The sequence below is a fragment of the Echiichthys vipera genome, assembly GCF_963691815.1.
Source record: "Echiichthys vipera genome assembly, chromosome: 18".
Taxonomy (NCBI): domain Eukaryota; kingdom Metazoa; phylum Chordata; class Actinopteri; order Perciformes; family Trachinidae; genus Echiichthys; species Echiichthys vipera.
Genome location: NC_139843.1, coordinates 5,908,494 through 5,929,829, shown reverse-complemented (window position 1 = coordinate 5,929,829; position 21,336 = coordinate 5,908,494). Strand labels below are relative to the sequence as shown.

At 39.1% G+C, this 21,336-nt stretch overlaps 2 protein-coding genes across 2 annotated transcripts; both read right to left on the bottom strand.

Moving 5' to 3' along the window:
* Nucleotides 1-5,688: 5,688 nt before the first annotated feature.
* Nucleotides 5,689-8,818, bottom strand: LOC310960455 (uncharacterized protein; the record flags this gene model as incomplete). Its single annotated transcript, XM_083932163.1, has 2 exons — nucleotides 5,689-6,462; nucleotides 8,522-8,818. 2 exons carry the CDS (start codon nucleotides 8,816-8,818, stop codon nucleotides 5,689-5,691), a joined length of 1,071 nt encoding a protein of 356 aa, XP_083788289.1.
* A 2,001-nt stretch (nucleotides 8,819-10,819) lies between these two features.
* lsm12b (LSM12 homolog b) lies at nucleotides 10,820-20,344 on the bottom strand. Its single transcript, XM_083932622.1, has 5 exons — nucleotides 20,185-20,344; nucleotides 16,797-16,930; nucleotides 14,704-14,813; nucleotides 12,770-12,896; nucleotides 10,820-11,455 (listed from the first exon to the last, which is right to left on the bottom strand). Exons 1-5 carry the CDS (start codon nucleotides 20,309-20,311, stop codon nucleotides 11,363-11,365), a joined length of 591 nt encoding a protein of 196 aa, XP_083788748.1. The 5' UTR covers nucleotides 20,312-20,344; the 3' UTR covers nucleotides 10,820-11,362.
* Between the last annotated feature and the right edge of the window lie 992 nt (nucleotides 20,345-21,336).

Below are 21,336 nucleotides of genomic sequence, written 5' to 3'. Positions count from 1 at the left end.
AAAAGTGAATAAAGTCAGTATAGTATGTCAAAAAAGTGAAAAAAGTCAGTATAGTTTGTCAAAAAGTGAAAAAAGTCAGTATAGTATGTGAAAAAAGTGAAGAAGTCAGTATAGTATGTCAAAAAAGTCAGTATAGTATGTCAATAGTCAAAAAAGTCAGTATAGTATGTCAAAAAAGTCAGTATAGTAAGTCAAAAAAGTGAAAAAAGTCAGTGTAGTATGTCAAAAAAGTGAAAAAAGTCAGTATAGTATGTCAAAAAAGTCAGTATAGTAAGTCAAAAAAGTGAAAAAAGTCAGTGTAGTATGTCAAAAAAGTGAAAAAAGTCAGTATAGTATGTCAAAAAAGTCAGTATAGTAAGTCAAAAAAGTGAAAAAAGTCAGTGTAGTATGTCAAAAAAGTGAAAAAAGTCAGTATAGTATGTCAAAAAAGTGAAAGAAGTCAGTATGGTATGTCAAAAAAGTGAATAAAGTCAGTATAGTATGTGAAAAAAGTGAAAAAAGTCAGTATAGTATGTCAAAAAAGTGAAAAGAGTCAGTATAGTATGTCAAAAAAGTGGAAAAAGTCAGTATAGTATGTGAAAAAAGTGGAAAAAGTCAGTATAGTATGTGAAAAAAGTGAAAAAAGTCATTATAGTATGTGAAAAAAGTGAAAAAAGTCAGTATGGTATGTCAAAAAAGTGAATAAAGTCAGTATAGTATGTGAAAAAAGTGAAAAAAGTCAGTATAGTATGTCAAAAAAGTGAAAAGAGTCAGTATAGTATGTCAAAAAAGTGGAAAAAGTCAGTATAGTATGTGAAAAAAGTGGAAAAAGTCAGTATAGTATGTGAAAAAAGTGAAAAAAGTCAGTATAGTATGTGAGAAAGTGAAAAAAGTCAGTGTAGTATGTGAAAAAAGTGAAAAAAGTCAGTATAGTATGTCAAAAAAGTGAAAAAAGTCAGTATAGTATGTGAAAAAAGTGAAAGAAGTCAGTATAGTATGTCAAAAAAGTGGAAAAAGTCATTATAGTATGTGAAAAAAGTGAAAAAAGTCAGTGTAGTATGTGAAAAAAGTGAAAGAAGTCAGTATAGTATGTGAAAAAAGTGAAAAAAGTCAGTATAGTATGTGAAAAAAGTGAAAAAAGTCAGTGTAGTATGTCAAAAAAGTGAAAAAAGTCAGTATAGTATGTGAAAAAAGTGAAAAAAGTCAGTATAGTATGTGAAAAAAGTGAAAAAAGTCAGTATAGAATGTCAAAAAAGTGAAAAAAGTCAGTATAGTATGTGAAAAAAGTGAAAAAAGTCAGTATAGTATGTGAAAAAAGTGAAAAAAGTCAGTATGGTATGTCAAAAAAGTGAAAAAAGTCAGTATAGTATGTGAAAAAAGTGAAAAAAGTCAGTATGGTATGTGAAAAAAGTGAAAAAAGTCAGTGTAGTATGTCAAAAAAGTGAAAAAAGTCAGTATAATAAGTCAAAAAAGTGAAAAAAGTCAGTATAGTATGTGAAAAAAGTCAGTATAGTATGTCAAAAAAGTGAAAAAAGTCAGTATGGTATGTCAAAAAAGTGAAAAAAGTCAGTATAGTATGTCTAAAAAGTGAAAAAAGTCAGTATAGTATGTGAAAAAAGTGAAAAAAGTCAGTGTAGTATGTGAAAAAAGTGAAAAAAGTCCGTATAGTAAGTCAAAAAAAGTGAAAAAAGTCAGTATAGTATGTCAAAAAAGTGAAAAAAGTCAGTATAGTATGTCAAAAAAGGGAAAAAAGTCAGTACAGCATGTCTAAAAAGTGAAAAAAGTCAGTATAGTATGTCTAAAAAGTGAAAAAAGTCAGTATGGTATCTCAAAAAAGTGAAAAAAGTCAGTATAGTATGTCAAAAAAGTGAAAAAAGTCGGTTGGGGTTAGGGTTGGGGTTAGGGTTGGGGTTGGGGTTAGGGTTGAGGTTAGGGTTGGGGTTAGGGTTGAGGTTGGGGTTAGGGTTGGGGTTAGGGTTGAGGTTGGGGTTGGGGTTAGGGTTAGGGTTGGGGTTAGGGTTGAGGTTAGGGTTGAGGTTAGGGTTGAGGTCAGGGTTGAGGTTGGGGTTAGGGTTGGGGTTAGGGTTGGGGTTGGGGTTAGGGTTGGGGTTAGGGTTGAGGTTAGGGTTAGGGTTGAGGTTGGGGTTAGGGTTGGGGTTAGGGTTGAGGTTAGGGTTAGGGTTGGGGTTGGGGTTGGGGTTAGGGTTGAGGTTGGGGTTAGGGTTGGGGTTAGGGTTGGGGTTAGGGTTGAGGTTGGGGTTGGGGTTAGGGTTGGGGTTAGGGTTGAGGTTAGGGTTGAGGTTAGGGTTGAGGTTAGGGTTGAGGTTGGGGTTAGGGTTGGGGTTAGGGTTGGGGTTAGGGTTAGGGTTGGGGTTAGGGTTGAGGTTAGGGTTGAGGTTAGGGTTAGGGTTGAGGTTGGGGTTAGGGTTGGGGTTAGGGTTGAGGTTAGGGTTAGGTTTAGGGTTGGGGTTAGGTTTAGGGTTAGGGTTAGGTTTAGGGTTGGGGTTAGGGTTGAGGTTGGGGTTAGGGTTGGGGTTGGGTTAGGGTTAGGTTTAGGGTTGGGGTTAGGTTTAGGGTTGGGGTTAGGGTTTAGGGGTTAGGGTTAGTTTAGAGACTTGAAACTTGGGCTACCCCCCCCCCCCCTATTTCGTGGGCGCTGAGTTCACTCGTGCTAGTTTCGTTGCGTTCAGACGTCGGGAACCCTTTGATCTTTAACAATTGTGTGCCTAGTTTTTCACTGAAAAAAGTCAGTATAGTATGTCTAAAAAGTGATAAAAGTCAGTATAGTATGTCTAAAAAGTGAAAAAAGTCAGTATAGTATGTCTAAAAAGTGATAAAAGTCAGTATAGTATGTCAAAAAAGTGATAAAAGTCAGTATAGTTTGTGAAAAAAGTGAAAAAAGTCAGTATAGTATGTGAAAAAAGTGAAAAAAGTCAGTATAGTATGTCAAAAAAGTGAAAAAAGTCAGTATAGTATGTCAAAAAAGTGAATAAAGTCAGTATAGTACGTCAAAAAAGTGAATAAAGTCAGTATAGTATGTCAAAAAAGTGAAAAAAGTCAGTATAGTGTGTCAAAAAAGTGAAAAAAGTCAGTATAGTGTGTCAAAAAAGTGAAAAAAGTCAGTATAGTATGTGAAAAAAGTGAAAAAAGTCAGTACAGCATGTCTAAAAAGTGATAAAAGTCAGTATAGTATGTGAAAAAAGTGAAAGAAGTCAGTATAGTATGTGAAAAAAGTGATAAAAGTCAGTATAGTATGTCTAAAAAGTGAAAAAAGTCAGTATAGTATGTGAAAAAAGTGAAAAAAGTCAGTATAGTATGTCTAAAAAGTGAATAAAGTCAGTATAGTATCTCAAAAAAGTGAATAAAGCCAGTATAGTATGTGAAAAAAGTGAAAAAAGTCAGTATAGTATGTCTAAAAAGTGAAAAAAGTCAGTATAGTATGTGAAAAAAGTGAAAAAAGTCAGTATAGTATGTCTAAAAAGTGAAAGAAGTCAGTATAGTACGTCAAAAAAGTGAAAAAAGTCAGTATAGTATGTCTAAAAAGTGAAAAAAAGTCAGTGTAGTATGTGAAAAAAGTCAGTATGGTATGTGAAAAAAGTGATAAAAGTCAGTGTAGTATGTCAAAAAAGTGAAAAAAGTCAGTATAGTATGTCAAAAAAGTGAAAAAAGTCAGTATAGTATGTGAAAAAAGTGAAAAAAGTCAGTATAGTATGTGAAAAAAGTGAAAAAAGTCAGTATTGTATGTTAAAAAAGTGAAAAAAGTCGGTATTGTATGTCAAAAAAGTGAGAAAAAGTCAGTATAGTATGTCAAAAAAGTGAAAAAAGTCAGTGTAGTATGTGAAAAAAGTGAAAAAAGTCAGTGTAGTATGTCAAAAAAGTGAAAAAAGTCATAGTATAGTATGTGAAAAAAGTCAGTATAGTGTGTCAAAAAAGTGAAAAAAGTCAGTGTAGTATGTCAAAAAAGTGAAAAAAGTCAGTATAGTATGTCAAAAAAGTGATAAAAGTCAGTATAGTATGTCTAAAAAGTGAAAAAAGTCAGTGTAGTATGTCTAAAAAGTGAAAAAAGTCAGTATAGTATGTCAAAAAAGTGATAAAAGTCAGTATAGTATGTCTAAAAAGTGAAAAAAGTCAGTGTAGTATGTCAAAAAAGTGAAAAGAGTCAGTATAGTATGTCAAAAAAGTGAAAAAAGTCAGTATAGTGTGTGAAAAAACTGAAAAAAGTCAGTATAGTGTGTGAAAAAACTGAAAAAAGTCAGTATAGTATGTGAAAAAACTGAAAAAAGTCAGTATAGTATGTGAAAAAAGTCAGTATAGTATGTCAAAAAAGTGAAAAAAGTCAGTATAGTGTGTGAAAAAACTGAAAAAAGTCAGTATAGTGTGTGAAAAAACTGAAAAAAGTCAGTTTAGTATGTCAAAAAAGTGAAAAAAGTCAGTATAGTGTGTGAAAAAACTGAAAAAAGTCAGTATAGTGTGTGAAAAAAGTGAAAAAAGTCAATATAATAAGTCAAAAAAGTGAAAAAAGTCAGTATAGTATGTGAAAAAAGTGAAAAAAGTCAGTATAGTATGTGAAAAAAGTGAATAAAGTCAGTATAGTATGTCAAAAAAGTGAAAAAAGTCAGTATAGTATGTGAAAAAAGTGAAAAAAGTCAGTATAGTATGTCAAAAAAGTGAAAAAAGTCAGTATAGTATGTCAAAAAAGTGAAAAAAGTCAGTGTAGTATGTGAAAAAAGTGAATAAAGTCAGTGTAGTATGTCAAAAAAGTGAAAAAAGTCAGTGTAGTATGTCAAAAAAGTGAAAAAAGTCAGTGTAGTATGTCAAAAAAGTGAATAAAGTCAGTATAGTATGTCTAAAAAGTGAAAAAAGTCAGTGTAGTATGTCAAAAAAGTGAATAAAGTCAGTATAGTATGTCTAAAAAGTGAAAAAAGTCATAGTAACGTCCAAAAAGGGAAAAAAGTCCGTGTAAAGTATATTGAAAAGAGTAAATGAAGTCCAACATGCAGCTGAACCAGATTCAGCCCACCCCACGTGCTCCAGGGATCCAGCACCTGGTTGGTCAGGGAAGTTTAAGAAAGTCTGAGGAAATCTGTGTCTGTGTCCTTGCTGCCACCTGAGCCACCATTACATGGATGCTGAATGGACTTGTACTTGTATAGCGCTTTTCTAGTCTTCACACTACTTGTCCCAATCACACAGACATTCACACAGATGGTACTGGATCTTCATACCATCTAATCTAACCATTCACATTCACACACCCATGTGCAGCACCAGGAGCAACTCAGGGTTCAGTGTCTTGCCCAAGCACTCTTCGACATGAGGACCGGGGGAGCTGGGGATCGAACTGCCAATCTCTCGAATGGAGGACGACGCACTGTGACGTAACCTGTGGTGAGGAAGAACAGTCCACAGTCCAGTTTCTCAAAATCCTCCTTGCCCCCCCCCCTCACTTGCAAACAGGCTATATTTATATATAAGTTTGTGAGATCTGGAGAATTAGCATCGCATGTGTGGTGTCCCCTGAATTTCCTGTCCTGGTCCTGGTTCCTGTCTTCCTGCAGGAGTACCGACACTCATGCTGGACATAGAAGTGGTTGCTGTGAATCTCTGGGACTCTCTCTCTTCCCCCTACTTTGCTACAAATGACTAAAGGAGACATGCTATTGTGGCAGACTACAATCGCCCCGCCCCAGCCCCCGACTGAATAAAACATCATTTGTCTTGTCTCTCTGACTCTGCATCACTTGCAGGTTGTTTGTTGTGCTCCGTCGCTGCTTTGATCAGCGCACCGATCACAGCCAGCATCACAGTGATGGTGATGATGAGCACTGACGCCGTCTCGGTGACGCACAGCTGGGTGTCCAGAGAGGCCAGGAAGCTGCCGACCTGCTGAGCGGGAGCGTAGCAGATGATGTCCTCGTAGTCGTCCACGCGCAGGTGACGAACGTGACGGATCTTGCCAAAGTCACGCTGCAGCTCGCAGTCACACGTCCAGCGGTTGAAGGCCATCTGAAGGTGGGTGGTGGTGGTGGTGGTCCGGAGCTTCAGGAGGGTCTTGAACTTGACTTGGTCCAGCTGGTTTCCCTGGAGACCCAGAAGAGTCAGACTACGCAGAGGAGCCAGAGCTTCCGTCTCGATCAGTGAGATGTTGTTGTGGCTGAGCAGCAGCACCTCCAGGCGCTGCTGCCGGCTCAACAGGCCCTCTTTGAGCACATTCAGCCGGTTGCCCTCCAGGTTGAGGCGGGTCATTCGAGACAGGCTGCGGAAAGCCTCGACGTCCACGGTCCGGATGCGGTTGTAAGCAAGGTCCAGATTCCTCAGGTTTTCAAAATCAGCCAGTGAAGCGGAGTCCAGGTGCGTCAGCAGGTTGTGGTCCAGCCGGAGCTCCTGGAGGGAGGACAGGCCCTGAGAGAAGTCCTGAGGGAGCCGACGCAGACGGTTAGAACTCAAGTCCAGCCGCTCCAGGAACTGCAGGGACGACAGAGCCTGAAGGGAAACAGGTGGGACGTCACCGAGTGTGTTATTCCAGATTATTGAGTGTGTTCGGCTGTTAAGTCGTGACGTAACGCCCTTTCAAAATATGATTTCCGGGTCCAAGCAGGTCGAAGCCCTGTATTTCTTCCACAACGCAGTGCCGTGTTCCCCCTTGTTTGAACAGATCTGAGTTTTTAAAAAAGCAACGTGATTGTCATTTTACCTCTTTCTTATGGATGAAAAAGGTGTTTAACTGTCGGAAGAGGTGATCGTAATTGTTCACGTTAGGCCGTTGTTGTCTGTTTTGTTTCAACGGAGCGTTTGGATCTGGAAGTCTTATTTTGAAAGGGCGTCACGTCAGACTTAACAGTCGGATTAATCTAATGATATAATCAATTAGTGCGTCAACTAAACTCCAAAAACGTTAATAATTTTGATAGAATATACTTTATTTTGAGCATCGAAAATGTAAATATATACATATATACGTGTATATATGTTTGTGTATTGTATATATACATATATATATATATATATATATATATATATATATATATATTTATATATTCACACATCTGGACTTGTTTAATCTTTCTTGTTTTGAATCTTTTTGTTCTTTTTTTATCTTTCTTTGTTGATTTTCTTCGTCTTTCATGTCAAAATAAAAAACCTACCCTAACACAGTATATAAACATATGAAGTATACACACGTGAACATGTGCAGATTGTTCTATTCACGGTTTCCTGGCAGCTTCAGGTGATACAAGTCACCGAGTGTGTTATTCAAGTTCTGTTTTAAAGCACTTGTACTTTAGCATTAATATAGTTTGATTATTGAGTGTATTAATCTAATGATATAATCAATTAGTCAGTCAACTAAACTCTGAAAACGTAAACAATTTTGATAGAATATACTTTATTTTGAGCATCGAAAATGTAAATATATACATATATACATGTTTATATGTTTGTGTATTGTATACAGTATATATATATTCACACATCTGTACTTGTTTAATCTTTCTTGTTTTGAATCTTTTTTGTTCTTTTTTATCTTTCTTTTGGATTTTCTTCGTCTTTCATGTCAAAATAAAAAAACCTACCCTAACACACTATATAAACATATACAGTAAATATACACATATATACATGTTTATATGTTTGTGTATTGTATATATATATATATATATATTCCCACATCTGCATTGTTTAATCTTTCTTGTTTTTAATCTTTCATTATCTCTTTTTGATTTTCTTCGTCTTTCATGTCAAAATAAGAAACCCAACCTAACACACTACATAACAACAATATATACAGTATACACACGTGAACATGTGCAGATTGTTCTATTCCTGGTTTTCTGACAGTTGCAATTGACAGCTTCAGGTAATGCAACTGAGCAACATCTTACAGGAATATACAGGTATCTGTTTAATTATCATTAAAGCTTTATTTAACCAAATGATTCCCACTGAGATTTCAAAATCTGTGTAAATCCAAGGGAGGCCTGGCTAACACAGCAGCAGCACAAACATGTCTCAAACACACACAGATATTAAAAACACACAAAACAAACAAGAGCGGCGGTTAAAAAACATTAAGAGACAAAACAAGACACACAGCACCAGGATCCACAGCAGCCAGGGAAGCTTTTACAAGTCGAATTAAGTCCCAACCCTGATTAAATGCTCTACATGGGATCAGCCTGTCACGCTGTCACGCTGTCACACTGTCTGCTGAAGGGAAAGTGGGTTCCAGCTGTGGTGGGCACATTTTTAGAGATGCATCTAAATATGAAGTACGACTACACGCACACTCACTCATCTTCCACCTCTTATCCGGGGTTTTAGTGCCACTTCCACAAGCTGCAGCATTAAAACGCTGCTTAACTTTAATGCACCAGTAATAAAGCTTTATGGGTAAAATACTGTACATAGCAATGCAGTGCTTTTGATTTTAAGCACTATTGGTATAAATACTTCAACTTACAGATCTGATACTGGTTCTACCCCTGCTCATAAACAGAATCTTACATGCACGATCAGATGAAACGCACAGTGCTGTTGGTACCTGTGGGTGCAGAGTGTGGATGCTGTTGTTGGACATCAGGAGGATCTTCAGTGACCACAGCCCCACGAAGGATCTGCTGCGGACGTCGGTCATTTTGTTCCCACTCAGGTCCAGCAGCCAGGTCCCGTGGGGGACCGTGGGAGGCACAAGGACCAGACCCCGAGCCCGGCAGTCCACCAGCTCAGAGGCCTCGTAGCACAGGCAGTGGCTGGGGCACAGCTTGAAGCCCAGCGCGGCGTTCAAGAGCAGAAGCATCAGAGGCATCACAGCGAGCATCGTGCCGCCACTGACGGGCATCTTTAGTTTAGGTCAGGGTCTGAAGGGCACGGTCGCCTTCTGATGTGTCATTTCACTAAATTCTCTGTGAGCAGACATTGAATATTCCTGATTAGAGAGGGATTATGGGCTTAAAGAGATAATCACAAGACATATCCGGCCAGCAAACCTGCACGGGTTTGGATTCTTTCCTAAAATGAGGATTTACGTCGGCTTCTCTGTTTGGATACATGAAGCTTTTTCTTTATGGAAGCAGTGACTTTGTCTTGGTATTGCACACCAACGCATTTAAAATATATATATATATATATATATATATATTATATGGAGTTATAGCTAAATCTGAGGAGCCAATCAGGAGCCAGGAGCCAAAACAAGACCAATATGCATTATGTATGTGGAAATAGAGATATGGGAAAATATATATGATATATATACAGTATATATAACAGCACAATGATTTAAACTGTTGTGTGTATATATAAATATATACATACACACACACATACTGTATATACCTGTATATTACTGTGGTATACATATTTTCGCACATTTCTTGTCCATTATTCGACAGTTTCTATATTATAGTATGATTTTTACACAATACCTATTTCTTACTTCTACTTCTTATTCTTTTACACATACAGAGTAGTTATTCATTGCAGCAGAACATATTTTGCAGATTTCTTATTCTATATTATTCATTATTTCTATGTTCATTGCTACTTTAGACCCAGAGTGGAGTGAATGTAATGAACCAGTTTCCCCCTCAGGGATCATTGAAGTATTTCTTTTCTATTATCTTTACAACACTGAGGATCAGTGGGCAAAAAGAGCTTTTTTTTCTTAATTTCAACTCACATCTTCAAAGCAAAATTCTCTGGAAAGTCAAATGTTTTTATTGTTTTTGTCCTCCATTTTGTTTTTCAGACAAAACAAGGCATTTTATTTTTATTATATTATATATATTTATTTATATTTTATCAACTTGAGCTTTGGGGAATTTCAATGGGCACTACAGCTGCCACAATTAACAAATTAGTCAATCAACAATTATTTTGATAATCATTTAAGTAATGTTTCATGAAGAAATGGCAGAAAAATCTGCTTTCAGACTCTAAAATAAGGAGTTTTCTCTGTTTAATATCTCACTAAACTCAATTTTAGGCATTTAAAAAGACATCACGTTGGACTTTGCAAAACTGTGATGGACATCATTTTACTAGTTTGTGACAATTTATAGAGCAAACGATTAATCCAGAAATCAAACCAGCAGGAAGTGATAAGAAAAATCAGTTGCCGTCCTAATGGGCACTTTTCAAACCTCAATATGTGGCAGGAGTGTTGGAGGAAGGTGCAATCTTGAAAACACTGAGGTAGTTTCATTCAGAAACCAAGGAAGTAACCTGAATATTAAGCAATAATGAAAAGATTTGCACGTATAATCAGAGTTAAGAGTGAACAACCAACTCCCATCAAACCACACCAGCTCACCTGAAATCTAGCTGCATTTCCAGCCAAAAGCATAGAAACCGCTGATTTAGGAATCCCAGTCCACATTTCCAGCTGCAGTATTCAGTCCATTTGTAAACTACGTGTTTAAATAAAGATTTCACACTGCGGATTTACCCTCCATCACTGCTGCTGCCACGAGGAGAGCAGTGGATGTCATCAAGCTGCTTTAGAGGAACCAGAGGCTTAAGACACTTAAATAATTCATCTGAAACAGTGACGACTTCAGTTCCCTGTAATCACACGCATGCGTCACGATCAGACTATTAAATCTGTGAAAAGAAACCCGAGCATTATCCGAAGAAACCTCATCAATAGTGTGGACAATGTGGCGGCCTGATCTGTGACCCCCAAGGACAACCGTGACGCAGGCCAACCACAAATACGCCGGTCGGCAAGCGGCGTGGTTTACCTTGAAATGTGTCCCACGGTCAAGTTAAAGTTCCAGGAATGTGTTGATTCAAATCGTTCAAAAATTGGTTGAAAATTACAGTATTACAGTCAGAATTTTTGTTACTTTTATTTTAGAAAATGTCCTTTAAAGTGTGGCGTTTCAAGTCACATTTTGTTTAAAATACAGAAAATACAGACAGTAGAACATGGATACAGCAAAAAAGGAAACAATGACAGAAAATAAAGCTAACAAGCCTTTCTGACTGCTCTAGTTTTCTCTTTTTGAAATGGAACTGAAGGCAAAGGAAGGAGGGTGGAAAAAGAAAAGGCTTCAGGGACAGGAGGAGGAGGAGGAGGAGGAGGAGGAGGAGGAGGAGGAGGAGGAAGGGGTCGGGGCAGAATGAGACAAGTTAGTTAAGGAAACTATGGTTGCTTTATGGTTCATGTTTAAATTATTCTTTATAAAGTCTAATTTAAGATTTAATCTTTCCTCTTTCTTTTTTGTCTTTTTCATTTAATGGTATTTTGATCTTCTGGATCCAGGGCCTTCAGCGCTCCTCCTTGCGGTCTCAGACTGAGGACAAGGAATGCCGACTTAGTCTGGCAGTGGGAACAAAACCACCCGCGTCGCCTTCCCCCGGGCCGACCCGCACTGCCAACTCAAGAAGATAAAGTGGAGTCCTTCTGTGTTTGCTGTGCTTGTGAACGTTGCATGGACTTCTGACTTTCCACGTCTCTAAAATGTTTCTCAACCTGCAGGAACGAAACCAAAACATTAAAAAAAAAAAATGGACGCCAAAAGCACTCAAAAACTCATGCTAGCATTGTAACAGAGCAACACAGTGAAGCACGCTTTAAAGTTTACAAAGCCAGCAAATACATCAACTGACTTGTCTTAAAGTAGATAACACATGTTGGGTATTAATGAAACTTCCTAAAAGGTGTCAGTATGCTCCGACCCAGGTGCTTGTAGGATAGCAGTGTCGCCATATTGTCCTGGTTTCTGCTCAGTTTGGGAAAAACAGCATTGGGCAAAGTATTGGGCCGGTAGATGAGGTTTAGGCTGCTTTCGGTAACATTTGGCTTGGTTTTGAAAACACTGAGAACAATTTTACCAAGCAAGCTCCATTAGGACCTGCTTACATTAACATCATCGCTGACTTTGGTTCTACTGTTCTCCATAGTCCAGTTTCTTTAATGGGTGGATTTTGGTGGTGGTGTTTTTGAACACTTTATTTTGGTTACGCTACAACGCCAGAGAAGCATTTTGTGTATGTGGTTGTTTGACTGTTGCGACAGTATATTTATCTCACATTTTATCTTTGGTCATGTGCTGCAGATACGAAGCTCTGACTGCTTAATTCTATTGCGTTTTAATGGTTTTACATGGTTTCTGGCAAGGTTATGTTTGGGCTGGTTTTTATTGAATTGGACAAGTTTTAAGTTTGTGACTGGGCAGGAAACTGTCAATCTGACCTGGCAACACTGTCGGACGGCTGAACAGCATCTGAGCAGCATCTGAACCCTTCAAGGTCAGGCAGAGCTTGAATTTCTCTCTGGTTCTCTCGTTTTATTCCCAACTCCTTCTGTTACTTGTCATATCGTATTATCATGGTGCAGCTCTACATATGAAGTCAAATGCATGCAGGCGATAGCAGGGATGACACTGAATCTCAAGCAGCTGATAGGGGTGAGCGATCACGTGTATGACGTGTATGAAAATGTCTATCGTATATATTTCTCTGTAAAGTTTCTATCGCAGTGTTGAAAAACAGCAGCTAAAATACAAAGCAGCAATATTTAAGTTTGACTTTCTGATCTTTGCACGTTATGTTCATTTTGCAAGTTCCCAGCAACATCATAAATACTCAAATACATGGCAAATAAAAAGCACTGAGTCACACAGAACAGTACACAAATCACCAGAAAACATTCTATATCATGATATATAGATCCTGAAAATGGTAGGTTAGGCTATCGCCGGCACCAAGGCATGATAACCGTTAGCTACAGCCCTAAAGTTGTGTACAGTCGGTGAAATCTGGTAGAAATATAAAGCATACTTACTATTTTGCGTACATGACTTAAAGCGCTTCCCTCTTTGCCTTTGCAGTTCTCAACCTGGTAAGGCGGCGAGATTACGACGTCGTCCATCACAATAATGTTCTTCTCCTGCCATTTACAGTCTTTGATGCTGCAGAGAAAAGCAAACATCATCCTATCTGCGGCTCAAAAGAGGTTTTGTTGCAGCAAACAAAGAAAGATGACAGGAAATGATTTCCGTACATTTAACTCTACATTTTCTCAGCTAAGGAACTTTCATGAAGTGGTTTTGACTGATGGATATTCTTATGCAATATCCACTAATATATAACTATGTCTATGTCAAATATGTAGCACAGATGAATACGGCTTAACTGCAAAGTTAAAGCGATCAGGATACTTGTCATGAGGGGTGAAAAGTGAAACTACACATGAGACAAACACAATCAGCGATTTGGTCACTGGGAGAGAAAAAAAAATTGTGATTGCAAAATTCTTTGGGAAATGTTTTATATTATTTTATATTTGACTACTTTAAGGAGACCTGGAACATAAATAGGATCTTCAAGATGGATTTAATCAGAGTGACCACTTACAGAAGATGCTTCAGTCGCACAAAGTAAGGAAACACACATACTGGTGTCTGATAAGGGTCCGATACGAGGATTAAATAGGGTCCGCTCAGATATCTGACATGCAAATCTAAAAACCATCAAAAACGGTGCATGACCAAACGTGACTTGTTAACTTTTCAAACAGCCACAGAAATGTTTTTCTCATGTTCTAGTAACAGCTGGTGAACTCAACATTGGGATGTTATTCAGCTATACCAAGAGAGGATTTTTTTTTTTTCATGATCTTGACAGTTTACGTCAAGATCATGAAATAAAAACATTTGTGTGATTATTAAAAGCAAAACATGCCGACTTAGTCGATTTGGGATCAGCCTCAGTCAGCCAAAATCTGACACCCGCTTGGATAATCAAAGTGACTAACAACATTGATTCTGTTAGTCAAATTGTGTGTTAAATTTGTCTTCCTTGCTGGACTGACAGAGCTACAAACCAGGGGAGTTAATCACCTTGTTTCCACTGTCACACACACAAGACATGCAGGTGCTTAAGCATCAGTGCACAAATCACCCCAAAAACAAAAATGCACTAAACGTAGTACAACACTCATCCAGCACATCTGCCTCAACATTACCACAAAGACAATGAAAGCATTTTAACTGCTTTCATTTTTTAATTCAACAGCCTGTTTCTAAATAGTTGGGGTTGTTTGTTTTTTTAAAGAGATTTGAACAAAAGAACTGTTTGGACTTTGTTGCGGTCTTGGGCTGACATGACGCTGCTAGCTGAGGTTCCCTGTGACCAAGACCCCGACTCTGAACCTGAGTCAAGCCTGTGCTCATATTCGAGCCGTGGCCCCTTTCAGATTGGGTCTGTATCAGAAATGAGACCTTTAAGTTAAGCCAATACCAAACGGCATAAAACACTTAAATATGAGCATCATTTCATCGAATGCCAAGTTCCCGCTACAAAACTTGCAAAGTCATCAGTTTGTTATTGTGTCAGGACTCTCAGCGCTGCTCATGGTTCAAACTACAAGCACTGACGGGTAGAAAGGATCGACCCAACTACAAGATCTTTCACCAGGAGGAACCCCTGATGTGTGTGCAGCAGATGGGTTTACAGTTGAAAGCCTAGTGCGTTCAAAACCGACGCCCAAGGGTGCTTTGTGCGTGGAGGCAACAGCGTTTAGCCTCAGATCATGGGCTTTTGTCACAGAGCTCCAAAAGCTGTCGTTGAGTGAAAATGCTCAATCGTGCAGTGGAAACTTGGCGTTTACAACACACGTGTGCGTGTAATTGTGTGGTACGTATGTGCTGATGCCTAATATTGTTTTAGCAGGGTTGACTCTGCTCTGTTGAATGAACAATAGTGTGAAGTTCTTACGTTTTGTGAATAGTCTGGAATAGCTGTTGGCCCTCCACAGAAACCCCAGCACTGATTGCATAGGCTTGGGACAGCTTGTCCTCCTTTTCTGTCCGTGCTCGATTGGCAAGCTGTGAATAGATGAAGAGAACAAAAAGGCATTCTTAACATCAAACATTATTTAATGCAACAGCTCCGCACTAGGAATTTTTTTTAAACCAGGAGTAAGAACACATTAGAACAGTTTCAACGTTTGTCTCCTGTGATTTTGGTTTCTTTTGCTCCACATTACATTCTCTAAATCTAATTTGCATACATGATTGCCACAACATAGTGATCCCTCTCAGTGGCTCAACGACATACGCTTACATTTCACTTTCACTGATCTGCCTAACATTAATTCTCATGTAACATCACGGTGGTGGTGGTGATGGGGGGGATAACTTAGCTCAGCTTTAACAGAGTAAAAAAAACACCCTGAATAGGCAACTAGTTAATCACAGGGAGTAAATTTATACACAAACATGATTCATTTGTTGTTCTATTGTTGTGTGCGGGAGCTGGATCCATAGTGGTCAATATTTCAAGACTAAAGCGGTCATCACAAGCTGACAAGGCAGTAAACGGGGTATACTCTCCAAGCCTTATTATACCAGAACCCATTGTGGTTGTTAACTTCTATTATGAGGCGTTCACTGGCCCTTGTGAACTCATAAATCAGGAAATATTCAGGCTTTGTACGGCTCTTTAAGAATAAAATTCAAACACACTTAAGGTACTTGAACCAAAGACTTCCAGACTCTCAAAGCCTTTAGCTTCACATCTAAATGATCTTTATGTAGATCTGAATGAGCTCAGATTGTCACTGTATTTTACCAGCTGTTGATATTGACTTGGATTGTGCGTTTTCACCAAGGCTGAAACCGATTCCTCCTGCAACTCGATTATTAATAATCATTCAATTCACCAGATACACGGTGGACACATGCTGTGAAGACGACGTGATGGCACAGACTACAAAGTAGAGGAAGAGAGAGAAAATAGCGAGGGAAAGAAAAAGGGTCTCAAGTTTGGAGTCATTTCACCTGAGGCTAAATGAAAACTCTAGAGTGAGTCTACTGTAAAACCCAACTACCGTAACAATAGCACGACATTAACGCTTATTCAGCCTAAGCATCCAGCCTCCAGAGTGACCCACCACACAGAAACATGGACAACGATACAAGGCAACCCACTCTTTGGCGACGCCACACTGCAGCACACGCAGACGATACGGAGCTCTACAGACTTGTGTGTATTGCTTGAATGTGGCACTTCAATGCAATACAACTGGTTTAGTATTTTACAGATGTTGCATGCAACTTGTGCAATAAAAATGTAGATTTTCTTTTAAAAAGGAAACTAATAGTTCTTATTTTCTCGTGTTTTTTAATCCAACTGCTTGATTATACTCGATTACTAAACTAAATCGATAGCTGCAGGCATATATTTTTCAAATATAATGACTGGATTGTTTCATTTCAAATATTAAATGATTTTAGGCGTACATGAGTTAGTGTAGATGAAACACCAGTTTGTGTAGAACCATTTTGCAAGGAGTATATTCAAATCAGGGCATATTCCCAACCTTGAAAACACAACTGTTAATTAAACATTTTCTAAACACGACCCGATGTTAAGTGAACGCATCATATTTTCGAGGTAGGTGCAGTGCACACCACTTAACTAGACCGATGAAAGAGCCGGAGGACACAATTAAAGTTACACATTTACAAGTTGGCCGTCATGTGCCGAGGTGTTAAATCAGGATCCACACTTTGCTGACTGTTTGATAAAAAACTGCCTAGTTTAATAGTTCCTTTCTTTGAAAAGTTGACAGGAATTCCCTGAATGCATCATTTGGAGAAGTGGCCTACAGATCATGTGATTGACCTGCCTTCACGAGCCACATCTTTTGAGGGACTCACTGAGTCACGGCTCCGGCTAAATGATGAGCTACATTTACAGTGTAACTTTTCAATGATCTGGCTCAGAAATTAATAATTCCCTTCACATTTATCATCACAATCAATTGGGGGCGCACAGCAAGACATAAAAAGGACAAAAAGACGTACCTTGCTAACATTCAGTGATGCTAGTGGGGGTGGAGTCTCGGTGCGGTCATTAATTATGTCCACATCAGAAACATAGGCTAAGTTGATCAGGATGACGTCGTTGAGATTTGGCTTACCGCTGGAGGAAGCACATTCTTCAAAGAACTCAAGTCAAGGCACACAACTTCATGACAATGCATCACAAGTTACAAAAAAACGACAGTCGGGAACGCCGTCGGGCTGCACAGAGGAGCTCATTACACAGAGAACACTGGCTGACTAACACGGACGGACAGTGAGCGGTAGTGCCAGTTACAGAGGCCAAAGCAGCACGGCCACCTATAGAGAAATCACAGATGAATGAATGAAATACATGTTACAATTGTGTACAGCTAATGCACATGCATAACATAGATACATGCATACAGCAGCAAAGCAAGGGTTCAATTTTTGTGGTTTTGGGTGATTTTCTCTACTGAAAAGCCAAATTACAATTACCAAGTGACTGCTGAACTTATTTTACAAATGCCTCATTAATGAAATAAACTCAGCTGTGGCATCTTGATGTTTAAGTGCACTGGTAGTATTGTGTGTATATAGTATACTTTCTCTTTACCATATGCTTAAAACGACACCATATACACGTACATATTTCGACGCAAGCAGAACAGTTGAGACGATTCACACAACCTCTTATGATTAGAAGAGGTTGTGTGAATGATTCAAATTCTGGTATTGTGTCAACGTTAACACAAAGTGAGAGAAAATTTTTGCAAATGTATCTCAACATAAATATGTGGTTTTCTGAAACCATGACGAGTCGGGCCTAAGGCGTTGACCCCACTTGCCTCGTCAGCAATACGGGAACGGCTTGTTAGACTTGTCAGCGCGATTATGATGCACCGCAGGCTCTCTCTCCATATTTTAGTCCGATTTGCAAGATATTGCATCAGTTCTCTAAGTGAATTTCTTTTGGTCCATTGATCCAATAAAAACACACACAAGCTAGGACATAATTTGACCTATTAAGACAGCAACAAGGTAACCTTAGTTTGACACGACTATACTTTCAATACGAGGTTGAACCAAGTTTCATTCTCAGATGAAAAGCATCAGATTAAATCTAAAAGAAAGCTTTTTATGTGGGTCGGGCTTTTCTGACCCACTGTCTGACTCAGATTGTTTTATATTATAAACCAATTTGACTTTGATGTTAAGTCAGTTTATGTTAGACAGCACTTAAGTGTCTGACTGTTCAAACGAAGAGAGAGAGAAAGACCCATAAGGTAAAGGGATGATACAATTCAATGTTAGTCCCACAGTGAGTAAAAATTTACGACGGGACTAATAAATGATTGTTTTATTGCCATTTGGTGTGTTTATATGTAAATATAATACAATATTATAATGAAATATATATAAAATGCATAGGGGTGTAACAATTAGGGATAGACCGGTATGGATTTTTTTTTAGGGCCGATGCCAATACTGATTGCTTTTTTGATCAGCTTTAGCCGATGACCGATACGGACTGACGATTTTCTTGAGTCGATATTTGGAGCCGATACTACTTTTGCTCCCTCAATTTACATCATAAAAAGTACACGAAGACGATAAATCGCCGGTTTGTAAATAATGCCTGGAAGAAGAAAAAAATTATCGGCGAACACAGCAGTCCTCATAGTCCGATACCAGTACACCTACAAAATGTGAATATCGGCGGATGTAGCGGTCTATCACTAGTACCGAACGTCACGGTACAGGCACTTCTGGGCGGGTACAAAGGTGGACCGCGGACGTTAAATATGGCAATCATAGCGTTAATGACAAATGGCATCTTGTGTTGCAGTGGGGAACTTAAATATTTGAAGTTGCAGTTCCCCCTCCGTACCGCTTAGCCTCTGGCTTGGCTCACACATGCGCAGCGTGGGTGCGCAGTAGCAGCCAGCGAGAGAAAGTCGGTGAGAGTAGCAGCAGCAGGCAGAGCCGTAGCAAAGGATGCAAGGATGGAAGGCTAGCGAACAGTGAACCAACAGTGAGAGGACTGCGTGCCAACGACAACATGAAACCTGAGCTTGCAGACGTCCCCCTGTCATTCAAAGCCCAGGCGTGGGATAACTTCAGATTCCAGGTTAATTATGAACATGCACACGCATTTAAAGAGGCACCATCCAGGTGTTACTGTGAAAAAAAAAAAAACTGTGCAACCCCTACCTGGGAATTCAGTACGGACAGATGCCATAACCTATGTTATTGCTGCAGTTGCAATTATTTAATTAGTAGTTTATTTATTTGAGAATTGCATTTGATACATTTTATTTGTATGTTTTAATACTGACAACGAAAACTGTTTAACTGTTGTGTTGTTGAGTTTAATTGTTTACTAATTAAACTAATGACAAACAAGCAGTTTTTCCATTTCCTCCCTTGACTATGAACCCTACCGTAGGGTGATTACAAAACCGAGGTATGTACCGAACCGTGACTTTAGTGTACCCTTACACCCCTAGTGTATATATATTTATATATATATATAATGAACATTTAGGTGCTGCATGCTGGACCAACCCATGGATAAACCATCCGTGCTTTAAGATGTTAACGTCAATGAATGGGTGTAGGCATGTTGGGTGTACTGAACCCTTGACGCCTGTGAATTTTGATAAAATGAAACAAATTGTAACATAATCCACGCCCATAAATCCCCAAACAATTACAAATGTCACCAGGATCAGGGTGAGACATGTGTGAGGGGGTAAAAAAAACGAGCCCATCTGATAATCTCGGGAATGCTAATACCGTTAATGAAGCTAGCAGTAGCGCCAGTGTGAGTGTGGGGTTGACCGACAGTTAGCATGCTAGCCGAAGCTAACAGCAACTTGATTGTAAGCGTGGAGGGGCAACTCGCGTGTCCATTCATCTCGAGCGTTGGGAAATAAACTTGTTATAATGTGTAAAAAACTACGGAAACACGAACTACGCGACGTAAACGTGCGTACACGGGCAACGAGCGACGAATGTCAGCTAGCTCGCTGACTAGCAACGGTTAGTGTCCGTTGAGAGCACACAGCCATGATGCCTTTACTAGGATCCGTTGCCAGATAGTGATCCATGTTTGAGGCAAATACAATGAGTGGATTCAAAACACATGCTCCCTTCTTTCTAGCGGATAACGCGAAGCCATTAAAATGCCCAACAACACCTAGAGTGTCCTCAACAGATACTAGATGGATGGGTTGAGTAGCTCGCGAGTGAGGATATTTAAAACGGACAAAGATGTGTAACTCCGCTGCCACCAATTACGCCTGCGCGGATCACTATTTGACACATTTCACCCTACAGGCCCTTGCAGCCGGGCAGGCCGAGCAAAGCAACCCGCCCCGAAGCTCGACACGAAACAAAAGGATACTCAGAGTCAACATCTTGGACTGGTAGTCAAAGGCGACCACTTCTCCTTGCAGTCGTTGGCCCAAGCAGGTGAGGCAAGAGACATGACTCCCGACGCTGAAATACTCCCCCGGTCCAGGAGCCGCCATCTTCTCCGCCAGGAAACCGGAGCGCCTGCCTTACGTAAAACGACGTGATGTCGTCATGAGACGAAACTGGGCGTGTCGATGTGCGTGCGCTTCCTATACAGTGGATTGTCAATTTACTAGTTCTTCAAGGGAAGCATCATATCCACAAAACCAAATTATCCACATTTTAATCCCTTTAAATAACTATTTTGAGTCTATCCAGATGATCAGTAATAAGAAATGTTATTATACCGCATATAATACTTTTCCTGATACTCCGAGCTTCTCTCCTCTCTGTCTGTATCATTCATGTCTCATCAATGCATGTTACTAATTCAGCTTCTTCCCCGGAGTTGTTTGTGCTTTGTCGTCCCGCAGGTCTCTGCTGATGGTGGTGGTGCCTGCTGCCGTGGTCCTGCATGACGCTTCCTGCTGCTATTATAATCTACAACCTTAGCTGTGCTTGTTTCTACTATTCTGCTGTATTAATAAGTTATATTCACATTACTATAGATATTATTGTTACTTGAAGTGTGTCTGTCTCTGTCTTTGTGTCTGTCTTTGTCTCTCTCTGTCCATCCGTCCGTCTTTTCTCTCTTTCTCTCTCCTTTTCTTCCTCCCCAACCGGTGCAGACAGATGTGCGTCCTCCACAGAGCTGGGTCTGTCTGACGTTCCTGTCTGTTATAGGGAAGGTTTTCGTTGCCACTGTACTCTACGGGGGAATTGTTGGGTCTATGTTTATTATAGTGTGGTCTTTACCTAGTTTGTAAAGTGTCCTGAGATAACTTTTGTTATGATTTGGCACTATAAATAAAATTGAATTGAATTAACTAAGTTACATGGCTTTTTTAAAGACTTATAACAGTATAGCCCACGTCTTAATTTAAGTTCTTCACATCTATTCTTACTTTATGTATTGTTTTTTTTCTTTTTCTCTATGCCTCTGTATCTTAAGTATTCATATGTAATGTCATTATAATTTAATGTGTATTGTGTTTTGAAAGGAAAACTGTCTTTTCACATATATATCATTGTCAAGTACGAT

Coding starts and splice junctions, on each gene's coding strand:
- lsm12b (XM_083932622.1), bottom strand. CDS start 20,311: ATGGCGGCTCCTGGACCGGGGGAGTATTTCAGCGTCGGGAGTCATGTC. Junction 14,814..16,796: donor CATCACTGAATGTTAGCAAG/GTACGTCTTTTT, acceptor ATCTATTCACAG/CTTGCCAATCGAGCACGGAC. Junction 11,456..12,769: donor TAAGTCATGTACGCAAAATA/GTAAGTATGCTT, acceptor TCGTTCCTGCAG/GTTGAGAAACATTTTAGAGA.